A 16641-nucleotide genomic window follows, 5' to 3' on the forward strand; every position below is an offset into this window, starting at 1 on the left:
AAAAAATATCTATAACTATATTCCTATCAGAAACAGGTCAAATGTGTCCATGTGTAACCATGCTATCCCTCCCATAATCCCTATGTAGAAAAAATATACCAACATTCTTATAAGAAATGGGTCAAATATGTTACTAGGGGTGTGTAACCATGACATTTCACCCATAATCCCCATGTAGAAAAACATTTATAACCATTTTCTTAACAGAAATAGATCAAATATGTTACATGGCACATGCAATCATATCATTCTATCCATAATAGATAAGAAAATGGGTATGATTAATTTTTTTCATATCAGAAACAAGGGAAATACATTACTAGGCATGTGTAACCATAATATTGCACCCATAATCCCCATGTAGGAAAATGATTCTTATCAGAAAGAGCTCAATTCTGTTACATGGCATGTGTAACCTTGATATTGCACCCATAATCCTGTTGTAGAAAAATAATAGCCATATTCTTAACAGAAACTTGTCGAATAAGGTACTAAGCATCTGTAACCATAATATTCCACCCATAATCCCCATAAATAAAAATGAATACCCATATTCTTATCAGAAACAGGTAAAATGTATTCCTTAGCATGTGCAACTATAATAGTCGACCGATATTCCTATCAGAAACAGATCAAATGTATTCCTTAGCATTTGTAACTATAATATTCCACCCATAATCCCCATGGAAAAATAATAATACTCCCATATTCCTATCAGAAAAAGGTCAAATGTGTTTCTTGGCATCTGTAACCATGATATTCCACCCATGATCTCCATGTAAAAAATATTTATAGCCATATTCTTATCAGAAACAGGTCAAATGTGTTCCTTAGCATGTGTAACTATAATATTCCACCCATAATCCCAATGTTTAAAAAATATATTCCCAGATAGTGCCAATCAAAACAGGTAAAATATGGTGTTTGCACATACATGTACCATATTAAATCAATATTTTGATTACATAACACTTTTCTATTATTTCTATAGAATTTACGATGATTCAGTTATAAAACTGTATATATATTTCAGCAAGTAAATAGTTAAACACTTGCAGCTTCTTTTTGCAATGTATTCTTTGCAATTTATTCTCAAGAACTACCTAAAAGAACATATGAGTGTAAAATGTGTAGACACCTAGGGATAGTGCTGAGCATTGCAGCCAATCATCCCACTATGCTGTTTAGTATGTCCCCCCGCAAATATGCCACTCTGCCCCCCCAGACTTACCAATGCATCCCCAGTGCTCCAGACTCCCTGGTGGCCAGTGGGGCAGCCGGTGTGAGCCTGCACGATGAGCATAGACAACCTCTGCTGCTGCCCAGGTCACGTCACACTCTGTCATAGAAGCCTTAGCAGAAGTGCTAGCAGAAACTGAGGTTGTCTACGCAGATCGGGCAGACATCCACCAGCAGCCAGAGAGGAGGATCCAGGATCAGAGCTGCAGGGGATCTTAATCTTATAGCCAGACCTCTATTTGGAGGTCGGATTATAAAATGACCCCAAATATAAAATGAGGGCCCCCCCAGAGCATTTGCTCAAGCCAAATGTACTTGTATCACACAGAGGGGTCTCAACAGTAGAAATATTATTGTGCCAAGATATTTAAAAATCATGGTAAATTCTGTTCATTCTTTGTTATTAAGCGTGAGGCATCGCAAAATTATACGTCCATTTGTTTTGCTTGACGAAATTAATACATTTCATGTTAAACGGTCGGTGAAATCTTGCAGGTTTTTATAAGAATCTAACTTCAGCACCTTATTGCAACAACACTCTTAAGACAATTTCACAAACAGCTGGGAGTAACAAAAATTAATTTAGAGTACGGTATAACCCCTTTAATGCAATTTAAAAAAAACGTCAGGAAAGCAATTTGTTAATTTACTCAGGTCAAACGTGGTTCATGCACTCCCCAAATACTCTCCTACAATACATGGAATAGAACAAAGGATAAAAAAAAAAAATCATACATCAAGTGTGAATATATTATAAACACACAAAAAATACAACAGGTTATCTTATATGCAGCTGGAAGGCCACAAAGTGTCCACAGTCATTGTTGGACCCCCCACCCCAGGTATTAACAAATGAATATGGGTAGAGGAAAGTTTATAAATCCCCTCTGATCTGTAGTCTCATTATGCACGAGTATAAAAACGTCCAACGTCCTAAATATTCTGTGTGACAAAAAAAAAAAAAGATTCTATTCTAATATCTCTGGCACAGTTCGGCTGTCCTATGGCTTTCAGAAAGATCCAGTACCGTATGAATTTCCCCCATTATAGCCGCTACTGCCATAATTTCCACCCCCGTAACCACCTCGGTATGGGCCTGCACTACTACTGCGGCCCCAGTTACCAACTGTTCCTGCAGCTTTAATTGGTCCGTAGGAGGAAGAGTGATGGTTGTAAGTGCCGAAGTTGTAACCATTGTCATAACCACCATCCTCTCCATAGCCGCCATACATGTTATAGCCCTGGTTGCCGCCTCCATAGTTTCCGAAACCTTTGCCTCCACCACCAATTCCGTTTATATCTCGTGAGGGGCCGCCACCGCTACCTCTCCCACCTCTGCCGCCACGAAAGGGTCTTGAAGACCCCGCTTGAATATCTTCTTTAGGAACAGCCTTTTTCACCTCCACGCGGTGACCGTTGATAGTGTGAAACTTTACTACCGCGGCCTTGTCTGCTGCGTCGTGGTTGTTGAAGTAGATAAAACCAAATCCGCGTTTCTTGCCAGACATTTTATCAGTGATAATTTCAACTTTCTCCACGTGACCGAATTGTGAGAAGTGTTGTAGCAGGTCTGTCTCCTCAACATCCTCCTTTATGCCGCCAACAAATAGCTTCTTCACCTTGGCGTGAGCGCCTGGTTTAACCGAATCTTCACGGGAGACAGCTCTTTTCAATTCAACGTTACTACCATCCACCACATGAGGCGACGCCGCCATTGCCGCATCTGCCTCTTCAGCGGTAGAGTACGTTACAAATCCGAAGCATCGAGAACGCTTTGTTTGTGGATTTACAACTACCACACAATCAGTTAACTGTCCATAAGTCTCGAAGTGTTCTCGTAAGCCATCCTCTGTGGTCTGGACATTCAGGCCTCCAATAAACAACTTACAGAGTTGTGAAGTCTCCATGTTCCTGACCTTATCCAAAAAAAGCGTTCTGTATTCTGGAAATATTCGTGCTGCGATTATTGTTTCAAACGAAAAGCGAAGTGTTTGTGGGTCGTGCGCCTTACGTCACATAAGCTTTCGTGAGATCCTACCAATCATGGTTTTCGGGAAAATGGGTTGTATATGTAGCGTTGTGTGAAACGTGCGCCCTTACTGGATAGCGAGATACAGTGTTTCCTTCAACACAGTCTCGCGCGTTTTCGTGACTTTCACGGCGGTGGTGTGCGGAAATGTATGCTTTTATTAAGTGTAGGACAAAGCCTGGCGGTAATTTTAGTTTCGTAATCTCTAGGATCTGCAAATTATAACACACGTATACCTCAGAATTTTATAAATTAGCTAATGGTGATTTTTTTTTTGCCCCTTTAGTAACGAGTTGATGTACCTATCATGCACATAAAAGAATATTTTTAAAAGTTTGCCAGACATTTTTTTTTAATTTTAAATCTAATTCGCAGCACTGGTGCCACTTGTAAACGAAATCAACCGGAGAGCTTTCCGGGTATGCGCACAGTAGTGATGTCCGGATCATTTCATTTTTTTTTTCATTTTCGTTCATTTGATCCGATTCTTTTTAGTGATCCGGATGAATCGGTTCAGTAGACTGAACGATTCATTTGTAGCAGTGCCAGTTCAGTCTGTGAATTATGCAGCTGTAACATTATCCTAGAGTGAGTCATCTGCAGAGCACTCAGACACAGACTCTGGGGTCAGGTTACAGCTCATTAATTTACAGAGGAACGATGACTCATAGAGTCAGAGAGTCGTTCAAAGATTCAAATGATCCGAAGATCTTACAGAGATTCGAATCATTCAGAGAATATTACTGATACCATACTTTTATAAATAAATACATTAATAATGTTCACTGCCCCCAGGATTTAGATTCCCCTGAGTTTGCCCCCCTTTACCTATAACTGCACCTTCAGTTAACTTTATTAAATTGATTAAATTAACCCTCAGTCATCAGCATAAAATTAACCCTTATACCCCCTCAACCATAACTGCCCCTAAATTAACCCTTAAACCCCCATCAACCATAACTGCCCCTAAATTAACCCTAAACACCCCATCAACCATAACTGCCCCTGAAATTAACCGTAAAGACCCCATCAACCATAACGGCCCCTGAAATTAACCCTAAAGACCCCATTAACCATAGCGGCCCCTGAAATTAACCCTAAATACTCCATTAACCATAACTGCCCCTAAATTAATTGCATGTACTCCAGATAGTGGAGTGGAGATAGTGGAGAATTACCTAATAAATTGGAATGGTTGATGGGGTGTTTAGGGTTAATTTAGGGGCAGTTATGGTTGATGGGGTGTTTATGGTTAATTTTAGGGGCAGTTATACTTAATGGGGTGTTAAGGGTTAATTTTAGGGGCAGTCATGGTTGATGGGGTGTTAAGGGTTAATTTTAGGGGCAGTCATGGTTGATGGGGTGTTAATGGTTAATTTTAGGGGCAGTCATGGTTGATGGGGTGTTAATTTAATGGTGAGGGTTAATTTATTAATTTATTTAATTTAATAAAGTTAGCTTAAGGTGCAGGTAAAAGGGAATGTAAATCCTGGGGGCTGTGATTATTAATGTATTTATTTATAAAAGTATGGTGATATTATCTGAATGATTTGAATCCCAATGAAGGCGGAGAGTCGTTCAAAGATCCGGATCTTACAGTCATCAGCATTAAATTAATCCTAAAAACCCCATTAACCAAAACTGCCTCTAAATTAACCCTAAAGACGCCATTAACCATAACTGCCCCTAAATTAACCCTAACACCCCACTAACCATAACTGGCCCTAAATTAACCCTTAAAACCCCATCAACCATAACTGCCCCTAAATTTAGCCCTAAAGACCCCATCAACCATAACCCCCTAAATTAACCCTAAAGACCCCATCAACCATAACTACCCCTAAATTAACCCTAAACACCCCATTAACCATAACCACCCCTAAAATAACCCTAAAGACCCAATTAACCATAACTGCCCCTAAATTAACCCTAAACACCCCATCAACCATAACTGCCCCTAAAATTAACCTTAAAGACCTCATCAACCATAACTGCCCCTAAATTAACCCGGAAGACCACATTAACCATAACTGCCCCTAAATTAACCCTAAAGACCAGACTTGCATAGAGATCACAGTGTGATCGGTGCAGGGGAATCGCGGGGAGGAGAGTGGGAAACCTCCTCCCACGCTGAAAAAGAAAACAAAGGGGAAAAAAAGGTTAGTCATTTAAAAAAAAAAAATAATAAAAAAAATCATTAACCCGTTAACGTCCATTGATGGGTCAGGCAAAACAGTCACTTATCGACCTATGACGTGCCTGACACGTCATGACATTAAACAAGCTTGGAAAGTGATCACCGATCACTTTCTTCGCTTAAACGGTATTGCTGTCATGCCTCGGTGTCGAGGCATTCAGCAACACCGAGAACGGCATCATGGGCCATGTCTGCCATACACTATGGCGGCGGACGCCCGTTTTAAAAGTTTAGGAGGTGATCAACGATCACCTCCTAAACTTCAATGGTGTTGCTGAATGCCTCGATGACGAGGCATTCAGCAACACTGAACACTCACCCCAGGACGCGTCGTGACCTCTCCGGAGAGCGGTCACAACCACCACTGCAAGTGATTTCGCCAATCGCGAAAAGATGGCAGCCGCCCTGTAACAAAAAAATAACAACATTGAAAAAGTTTGCTAGACGGTCTCCAGACCCTCTAGAGAACTCTGGCTCCACTTGCAGGTTGAATATAGGTACTGCATTCAACCATGCAAGTCAATGGAGCCTAGCTTTCTAATCACTATGTGATTAAATATTTACAAATTTTTTAAAAATATGGGAAAAAAAGCTTAAAAATAAAATGGTAAATGGGGGAAATAAAGCGCACTTCCCAAATGTGGCATTTGAACCCCAAACACCAAACAAACCCATGCATGGGTGGTATCACTGTACTTGGAAGATGTTGCTGAACACATATTGGGTTGTTGTTTGATAGTGATGTATACCTGGAGCTATAAATTTATATCCGAATTACAAAAAAAAAATACTACCACAATCTGTGGCAAAGGCTGGTGGTAGAATTTCATGCATGGAAATGGTTAAAATACTAGCATTTGAAAGAACTTGGGGTGTCTAGTTTTCAAAAATATATGGTTTGATGACGTATACCAGGAGCTGTAAATCCATACCTGAAGTGCAATTTTAGAGATGAAAAAAAAACAAATAACTTACTACCACAAAGTTTGACAAAGGCTGGTAGTAGAATTAGTGCATGTAAAGGGTTAACATACCAGCATTTCAAATACATTGAGGTGTCTATTTTTAAAAAATATATGGTTTGATGGGGTAAATTGCATTGGCCGGCTTCAAAGATACCTGAAATAGCACATGGGGCAGAATGACCAGCTTTGGAAAAAAATGGTTTTAAAATATCAAAACGCTACTTGTACTTATTGCCCAATAACTTGCACAAATAGTAGAATCTATTTAGCAGGTTTTTTCATTAGCTTTTTGGAAGGGTAAAAGATTTTTCAGGTAAAAGTCAGAAAATGTGTTGTTTTTTTAAATTTTTCATCATATTTTATTATTTTTTTTAATGAGAAATCAGATAATATGATCAAAACTATGGTATCTGAAGAAAGCCATTCTTGTCCTGGAAAAAAAACAATATATGTGTTACCTAAATGAGAGAGGAGAAAATTACATCTAAACACAAGCACCGCAAAAGTTTTAAAACAGCCTCGGTTCCAAGGGTACAAAGGTAAAACACAGCTTGGTCCTTAACCCCTTCAATCCCATGGGGTTTTTGGTACCTCAAGTCCTGGAGCAATTTTGCTATTTTTGTCGGTTCAGCGATTATTCTCTTTTTCTGTGAATAGTGTACCCATTTAATCTATATAATGTTTTTCAAGGAGAGATAGAGCTTTCTTTTGATACCATAGTTGGATGATTAGCTGAAAATTTTGAATGAGAAATTTAGTAAAAACTAGCAAAAATTAGAAAAAAACACCTAATTTTGTTTTTACATTTTCCCTCTAAATCCTCATAAAATTAGGTAAGAGATGGAAAATCCCCTCCAAGTTTATCAATTCAGGTGTCCTGATTTCAGCATTACCTAATTTATATAGATTTTCCATACTTTCCCAGCACTTATAGGGAACATACCATGTTTTAGGCTTATGGCTTAATGGGTTTAGGGGTTGTGAACAGGGGCAGGAGGGTTATACTGGGTAGATATTGTGTTAGGGCAATGGGATGTAAGGGTTTTTTTTAAATTTTTTTATTATAATTATCTTTTTTATATATATTTTTTTTAAAATGGTTAGAGGTCCTCTTAGAGACCTCTTGAACATGTTATTAATGCCGGTGACATCACTTAGCTCACTTAATTTTTTTAAAAATTATTATTTATATTATTATTTTAATGAGTTTTTATTATCATTTTTTAAAATGAATAACCTTTTTTTTCTTCTTTTTCTGGTTTCTCACTCTCATCCCCACAATCCCCCTGCACCGATCACACTGTGATCTCTACGCAGGTCCTCACTGACGTGCATAGAGATTGCAGCGTCTGTGCCTCATCAGAGTACAGGATATCTCTGCAGGGGATATCCTGTCCTCCGATGAACTTCCGGGTTACGTCAGCAGTGATGCAACCCGGAAGGGAATGCTCAATCGGGCATTTTTAACTGCCCAATCACACAGTTTAAAATGTAACAGCTTTACGACTTTACATCAGATCAGACAGCAGAAAGCCGGCGATGCCGGCTTCAGCTGTCAGGGGGGAGTCCATAGGGGATTCTTGGGATGCGTTTTTTGGACGTACCGGTACATCCATAGGGGACTGAAGGGGTTACTGACAAGACTGTTTCTTACTCGTAGTACATTGTGGGACAATGGCTCTTTTAACATTTTTCAGTGTTGCTGTTTAGCTGTGATTTTCTTCTTTCTCATTTTGTGCACCCACACATATATCTTGTTTTTTTCAGGACAAATAGGGCTTTCTTTAGATACCATTATTTTTATTATATCTAATTTACTATAAAAAATTATAAAATATGATAATTTAAAAAAACAAAACAAAAAACTTTTACTCATCTGCAAAGACTAATGAAAAAACCTGTTAACCCCTTCAATCCCAGGGGTTTTTGGTACCTCAAAGCCTGGAGCAATTTTGCCATTTTTGGGGTATGTCGGTTTAGCGATTATTCTCCTTTCCTGTGAATAGTGTACCCATGTAAACTATATATTGTTTTTTCAAGGAGAGATAGAGCTTTCTTTTGATACCATAGTTGGATGATTAGCTGAGAATTTAGAATGAGAAATATAGTAAAAACTAGCGAAGATTAGAAAAATAAACTAATTTTTTTTTACATTTTCCCTCTGAATCCTCACAAAATTAGGTAAAGTGATGGAAAATCCCCTCCAAGTTTATCAATTCAGGTGTCCTGATTTCAGACATACCTAATTTATATAGATTTTCCAGACTTTCCCAGCACCAGGGAGCATACTATAAGGTGTACAATTTTGTATAATTTTTATGCCTATGGCTTAACGGGTTTGGGGGTTGTGAACGGGGGCAGGAGGGTTATACTGGCTAGATGTTATGCTAGGGCAATGGGAAGTAAGGTTTTTTAATATTTTTTTTTTTTTTCCAAATTAAAAGCTTTTTATTCGAATCCCTGTAACAGTATAGGATACAGCAGTACAACACAAGTGGACAGTGTAACAGTCGATGTAAACACAAGGTGAAACAACATAAGATACACCTCCAGACATAGAGTACAAAAGAACATAAGAAACGACTCCGAGCAAGGAAACAATAGCTTGCGAGGAGCAATCATGACGACGAAGTGTACTTAGATACAGGGCAGTAAACAGGCCGGACCTGAGATTTTTTATGGTATTTTAAACACAACTTATGTAAGTGTAAATGTAGAGTCATGTGTAAGGCACAGCGCCTAAGTAGGGGAAACAGCAAGACATAGTGAATATGTAAAGGCGCACGGGCACCTCAAATTTGTGTGATGCTGAATAAAAACAACAGTACAATCAATAAAAAAAAAAAAAACAATAAAAGAAAAACAGAGAGGCATACGGAGTTGACAAAACCTAGTGCGGAGAGCAGCGACCCCCAGAAATATCGTTCTGGGTGATGGACGATGGAGAGAACGACCGCCACAAGAATAGTTCCCGAAGCGTACGAACCAAAAAGAAGAGGTCAGCAACCCTCCACGGCGAAGAAGAGAGAGATACTGGCCAGGCACGGCCCAAGGTAACGACACAGAAACCAGGCGGCAACGACTTGTTGCCGACCTATGGGGCCTCAGGCAGGGAGTCCTTACGGTGTAACCAGGGAGACCAAATCGATTGGTAGAGGAGGGGGGTGTGGGAGGAATGGTGTGACATTTCTTCCATTATCCTATGTTTTTCTAAAGTGAGGAGAACCTTCACAAGCTGGGGCGAAGGGCTAGTCTTCCAGTGTCGAGCGATGCAGACCTTTGTGGCAAGGACATGGTGTATAGCAGAGAAAACTCGTTCCCATAAAGGGAAGAGAACCGGGCAGGACCACCAGATGTGTAGCATAGAACCCTCCTGGCCACATCCCCTCCAACAGAGTTTAGGATAGCCCTTAAACATAAAGGAGAGGCGCACCAGGGTCAAATACCACCTACAACTAATTTTCTTTTGGAGTTTCAAATGGTTCAGACAGTGGGACGCATCATGGCCTCAGATTCACACCACGAGTCAGAGGGAAAGGTTTGTCGCAGCTCCCTCTCCCAAGCTCGAATGTGGGGTAATTTGCGAGCGGTAAATTTGGAAATCAGTAAGGAGTACCAGTGAGAGATAGCCCCCTTGACATCAGGGGCTTTGCGAAATAACGTGAGGATCGGGTGGAACTCAAAGGGGGAGGGGGCCACAGGGGAGACCACAGTAGACAATGCATGGCGAATTTGTAAATACTTAAAGAAATCATGACGGGGGAGATTAAGGGAAGATGCGAGGTGGGAGAATGACGCTAAAGTGCCCTCATGATAAAGGTCTCCTAGGACCCTCAGGGACGGGCGGAGCCAGGTAAATATGCGTAAGTCAGTTATAAGGAAGTCCAGTACGTCTAGAGGTGAAAAAGGGAAAAGACGAGCAAGGGAAGGGAACCGTTTTTGGCATTTAGATCAGGACAAAAGCATATATGTCGTCGTGGGTGGGAGGGGGGACAAAGGAGGGTGAATGGTACAGGAAGTCCAGAGAAATTGGGAGGGGAGAGGAGGCTATTTTCATGAGAAACCCAGACTGGCCGGTTGGTGCGGGCGTGGAACATCAGGGTTTGTGACAATATACAGGCGTCATGGTATGATTGGAGATGGGGTACACCCAGACCTCCGTGGAGACGAGGAGCAAATCTAGTGCAGTTGGCAACACGAGAGCGACCCCGAAGTCTGGTAAAGTCAACGAAAAAACGTTGTATAGAGTGCAATAGGGAAGGAGGGGGCTGAATGGGTACAGTCCGAATGACATAAAGAAGTTTGGGGAGAGCAGTCATCTTTAAAGCATTAATATGCCCCAGCCAAGAAAGCTCGAAACGCTTCCAGTGAGAGATATCACGCCGGACCTGCTGCCATGTAGAAACTATAATTAGAGTGTTAAGGGTGTGTGTGTGTTTGGGCAATTTAATACCCAAATAAGTGAGGTGGGAGTCCTTCCAATCAAAGGGGTAGGAAGCCGCAAGCTGAAGGCGCTGAGATTCGGCCACATTAAGGCAGAGGGCTTGAGTCTTAGAGACATTGATTTTATGGTAAGAGGCCTGTGCATAATGTCCCAGTTGCATCAGGAGGGCAGGTAACGAAGTAGAGGGCGACGTTATGGAAGCTAGGATGTCGTCAGCAAACAGTCCCAAAGTGCAGGTAGAGGTGGAAGTAAGCGGGAAATCTAAGATAAGAGGGTCAGAGCGGATGCGCGCGGCAAGGGGTTCCAAGGCGAGAGCATAGAGAAGGGGGGATTAATGCAGGGTAGCATTAAGGTCACCACACAGGAGCAGTTGACCTTGTCTACAAGTTTCTCCAGCAGTGTGTGAAAAAAACAAAATTGGTCTGTGTTAGGGGCATAAAAGGCCGTAAGGGTATACGGGATGGAGTTAATGACGCAGACTAGAATAACATACCTGCCCCGCGGGTCCACTAGCTTACGGATCAAGGTAAACGAGAGGCGGCTAGAGATAAAAATAGAAACACCCGCAGTTTATTGTGGAGGCCATCGAATGAAACTGCGTGGGGAACTGCTTAGAGTAGATGTGTAGGGCATGAGTTTTCTTAAGGTGGGTTTCCTGGGCACAAATAATATCCGCCTTAGAGGACTTAGCTTCCCCCCAAAGAAGATGGCGTTTTCGGGTAGAGTTGAGGCCCTTAACATTTAAGGACAGAACGGTGAGCTTAGCCAAAGGGGCGAAGGGGGGGAGGAGTGCAAAAAGTGAGCAACATATCTAGGAGCCCGGGACCCGCGGGGAGGCAGCCAGTGGCGAATGAAACCCATATAGAGGAGAGCCGCGCCTGGCCAGAGACCGCATGCCAAAAATAAAATACATAAGGAAAACAGAAACAATAACTGTAATAAGAATAGACGGTCACAGAAGGGACCAAGAGTAGTAATTGGTGTGCTAACGTTGTAAATAGCACCGTGGGGGCGGAACAAGGTGCTAACGCCATACTCGGGAGTAACTGACCCTTGGAGACAGAGAGCCCAGTCGTGAGGGAGAACGGATCAGCAGAGTAAGGTGGACCGTGGGCAATCCGTGACGTGCAGAATCGTGAACGGCAGATGGTTTGCAGCTTGGCGGACTGTAAGAAAAAAGAACAGGAGAGAAAGAAAAGAAAGGAAAAGAAGAAAAAAAAAAAAAGACACCCCATAACCGGACAATGGGGCTGAGAGCGTAGGTGAGGAATAACCTTACAGGTAACGGCAGTGGAGATTCAAGGCTTCACGACAGGTGTCCAAACTTTGCGTAGCTTCCTTGGAGGAGAAGTGTGCTTGTGTGCGGTGGAGGACTTGCTCAGGAGAAAGATCCCAGGAGTGAAGTAGTGCGAAACCTTCCTCAGGTGAAGCGATGGTGTACGTAGAGCCGCTCCGGGACACAATGAGACGGACCGGGTATCCCCAGCGATAGGAAATCTGATGGGTGCGGAGAAGAGAGGTGATCGGGGCGAACAGACGTCGGCGTTGGAGCGTCAACTGTGAGAGATCGGTGAGTAGGAGGATATCACGGAAGCGATCAGGTAAGATCAGGTAAGATCAAAAAAGTGGACCCTGGTGAGCACGTCCCTAGGCAGGTTGGACTGCACAGATTTCGGACGGGCCACACGATGGAGACGGTCTAACCTGATGTCAGGTCCTGGGTCCTCCTGAAGCAGGGCCTGGAAAAGGTCACGAAAAAATTAAGGTAGGTCTGCTGCGGTGACTTCTTCTGGGATGCCCCGAAGGCGGATGTTATTGCGGCGGGAACGATCCTCTAGGTCCATGATCTTAGTGCGAAGCATATCAAGATCGGCTTGCAAGGAGATATGACCATCAGCAAGGGCATTGTGGGCGTCTGAAAATTCATCCATTTTTCATTCGATATGGTCAGTGTGCTCACCCAGGTCGTCCACATCGCTGCGGAGAGAGGAGGCGATGTCCTGTAGGTCCTGCTTGAGTTGTTAGCTCAACTCTTGCAGGAGGGTTTTGAGGACGCGTGAGGTAAGGCCCTGGTCATCCGAGTCGTCCGGCATAAGCCGCGTGATAGGTGCAGATGGAGACGGAGGATCTGACCGCGAAGGAGAGTGTAGGCCCGCAGAGGCATCGTCATCCTCATCCTCATCAGGAGAACGCGGTAGGCCCGAGGCCTTAGAGGGATGCTTCTTCCGGGCTTTAGGTTCAAAAAATTGCGACATCGCCATAGATTTACGAGAGCGAGAACCAGCCATATATCAGGAGTTACCCTAGGTGAAAAGGAGGTAGAAGGCGCTGCGGATGGATGTAGATGGCGGGCAGGAAATCTCTCGAGCGGCGGAGCTCGCACCAAACACGTCTGCTCAGAACGCCATGCAGACCACGCCCCCCTAATAATTTTTTTATTATCTTTTTTTATGTATTTTTTTTTATTTTAATTTTTTTACATTTTTTTTGTATTTTTTATATATTATTTTTACACAGAAATGGTTAGAGGTCCTCCTAGGGACCTCCTGAACATGCCAGTGATGTCACAATGACATTACAGCTCACATTATATATTTTTTTAGTATTATTTATATTATTATTTTAATGATTTATTTAATATTATTTTTTAAATCAATTAAATTTTTTTTTCCACCTTTTCTCTTTCAGGACAGGAGGCAGTTTACAGTGTAACAGCTTACCGGCTTTCATGCCGGAAGCTGTTACAGGAGATCGGACAGCAGAAAGCCGGCAATGCTGGCTTCTGCTGTCAGTGGGGAGTCCAGGCTGTCAAACGACAGCCTGGTCTCCCTTGCAGCGGCAGGGATGTGTCCCTGACGCTGCACGAAGGGCTGGACGTACCGGGACGTCCATAGGGGTTTCTTAATAGCCGTTTTTTGGACGTCCCGGTACGTCTATAGGGGATTGAAGGGGTTAAATAGATTCTACTATTTGTCCTGAGTTTAAAAATATCCAATGTTTTTATGTTTTTTTGCTTTTTTCTGCACGTTATGGGGCAATAAGTACCAGTAGTGTTTTGCTATTTCAAAACTATTTTTTACCCATTCTGCCCCATGTGCGATTTCGGGTATCTTTGAAGCTGGCCAATGAAATATATCCCATCAAACCATATATTTCAAAAACTAGACACTCCAAGGTATTTAAAATACTGTGATTTTAACCATTTCCTTTGTCAAACTTTATGGTAGTGTAACGTACCTGGCCGGGAGATCCTCCGGATCCTCCGGGTCCTCCGCTCGGCATCCGCAACCGTCGCGAAGAAGAGGGAGACTCCCCGCCTCTGCACAGCAGCCACAGCCACCGCGAAGAAGGGGGAGACCCTCCGCCTATGCACGGCAACCACAGCCGCCGCAAAGAAGGGGGAGACCCCCCACTTCTGCCCAGCAGCCGCAGCCGCCGTGAGGAAGGGGGAGACCCCCCGCCTCTGCACAGCAGCGGCAGCAGTCCCGAAGGTGAGGGAGACCTCCCGCCTCCACGCTCCAAACCCGGCAGCTGCAGACAGGAGACAGGTCCAGCTCCGGTGTCCGGACTCGTTCCTCTTCACACAGGTGGCACTAATTAGAGTTTTCCCGCCAAAAGTTTTCCTGCCGTTACGTCACTTTCTCTGCAGCCGTCTTGCGTGTGGCGTATTTGTAACCTCCCTGTATAAGGCGATGCGATTTCCTTATACAGGGAGGTTACGAATACGCCACACGCAAGACGGCCGCAGAGAAAGTGACGTAACGGCAGGAAAACTTTTGGCGGGAAAACTAATTAGTGCTAAAACTCCTGTGCCTATTTAAGAGACTCTGAAACACTCAGTCTTTGCCTTCTGATGGTCTTGCCTATCTCGGTAGTGCCTATTCCACAGTACGCGTTCCGTTTGCTCTCCTGTTGCTTACCTGGCTTGTTTCCGTTTACTCTGTCTTCTGGTGTCCTGACCTCGGCTTATCCCACGACGTTCCTGTTCTCCGGTATCCTGACCTTGGCTTGTATTTCGATGTTCCTGATCTCTGGCTCCCTGACCTCGGCTTCCTGGACTATCCCTTACCAGTCCTACCTGACTTTGGTGACTCCTTCCTACTCTGTGTCGTGACAGGTAGTAACTTTTTTTTTAAAAATGTTCACACACGTTGTACTCCAGGTATAAATTCTCCGCTCCTGGTATATGTCAATGCCAAACAACACCCCAATATGTGTTTAGCAACATCTCATGAGCGCAGTGATACCCCACATGCATGGGTTTGTTAGGTTGTTCAGGGACTAAAATGCCCTTTTTGAGAGGTGTGCATTTTTCAAATTGGAATTTTGACTTCCAAAGTCTGCTCACGTTTCCTATTTCGGGTATCGTTGAAGCCGGCCAATACAATTTACCCCATCAAACCAAACCATTTTTTCCCCAAAGCTGGTGCCCCATGTGCTATTTTGGGTATCTTTGAAGCCGGCCAATGAAATTTACCCCATCAAACCATATATTTTCAAAAACTAGATACCCCAAGGTATTTAAAATGCTGGTATTTTAACCCTTCCCATGCACTCATTTTACCACCAGCCTTTGTCAAGCTTTATGGTTTGTACTTCAGGTATTAATTTACACCCCAATATGTGTTCAGTAACATCTCCTGAGCGCAGTGATACCCCACATGCATGGATTTGTTGGGTTATTTGGGGGGTAAAAGGTGTGTATTTTTTGGCCATTTAGACATCTGGTCAGTCTGTGCCCACGTCCCATATTTGAGACATCTTTGAAGCCGGCCAATTCAATTTACCCCATCAACTCCTACATTTTTTTAAACTAGGCACCCTATTATAATGCCAATATTTTAACTATTTCCATGTGGGAATTTTTGTGAAGCTATAACGTGAATTGTAGGACTTGCTCATAAAAAACTTATTTTTGTTTATTTTTTGGGGGAATTCTTACATGTTACCATATTTTTTTTTATGCAGTACCTGCATTCAACCTGCAGGAGCTCGAGAGTTCTCAAGAGGGTCTGGATAGACCCTCTGTGAACTCATAAATTTTTCTATTGTTGACGCCATCTTGTGAATGGTGCAACGTCATTTGCATGATGGCACTTGTGGTTGCTCTTCGAAGCAATCACAAGGCTATCTGGGTAGGGAGGTTGTGTTGCTACATGCCTCGATATCAAGGCATGTCAGCAACACCATTTATGCTTAGGAAGGCAATTCCGATCGCTTCCTAAGCTGTTTTTGCCTGCCACCGCGATCTTTGATGATCGGTGCGGCGGCGGCCATTTTCCTCCCCAGATCCATGGTCAGCCACACAAGCAAAGCCACCAATCGCGGCGAAAACACTGTGATCGCGGCGATGCAGCTGTTTAACAGCAGCCCGTACGTGTACAAGCTTTGTCATTATCACAAAATTAAAAGAACAATAGGTAAAAGTGTACATGCGCTACAACACTGTGGGAATCCCACTCACCCACACTTCAACAAGATAAGACAGGTATTGCTGGTGCAACCCACCACTTAGGGCAGTACTTTAAGGTGATGAACAGCAGAGTGGATCCAGCAGAGTGGATCCAGCAGAGTGTATGGAGTATATGTATATAAATATAATAAAAAAGTGATGTAAAATGTAGAATAAATACTTTATTACACAAATTACAACACTATCTTAAAATATACTCAATTTAAGTGTCTCTGTGAATTCTCCGTGGGCTTCCTCAAGTCGGTTTTCAGTCGGTTGTCATTATCACGTTGCACTGCTTTGTCGCTAAGGGGT

The 16641-nt window shown here is 42.9% G+C and overlaps 1 protein-coding gene across 1 annotated transcript; it reads right to left on the reverse strand.

Annotated features, from left to right (window-relative positions):
• Positions 1–2249: 2249 nt before the first annotated feature.
• LOC149275910 (heterogeneous nuclear ribonucleoprotein A0-like) lies at positions 2250–3146 on the reverse strand. The gene has a single exon (XM_089504149.1). The coding sequence runs from the start codon at positions 3144–3146 to the stop codon at positions 2250–2252; it is 897 nt and encodes a 298-aa protein (XP_089360275.1).
• Between the last annotated feature and the right edge of the window lie 13495 nt (positions 3147–16641).

This window comes from Sceloporus occidentalis, unplaced genomic scaffold (genome assembly GCF_023333645.1).
Source record: "Sceloporus occidentalis isolate IW3139 unplaced genomic scaffold, rSceOcc1.0.p SCAF_257, whole genome shotgun sequence".
NCBI lineage: Eukaryota > Metazoa > Chordata > Lepidosauria > Squamata > Phrynosomatidae > Sceloporus > Sceloporus occidentalis.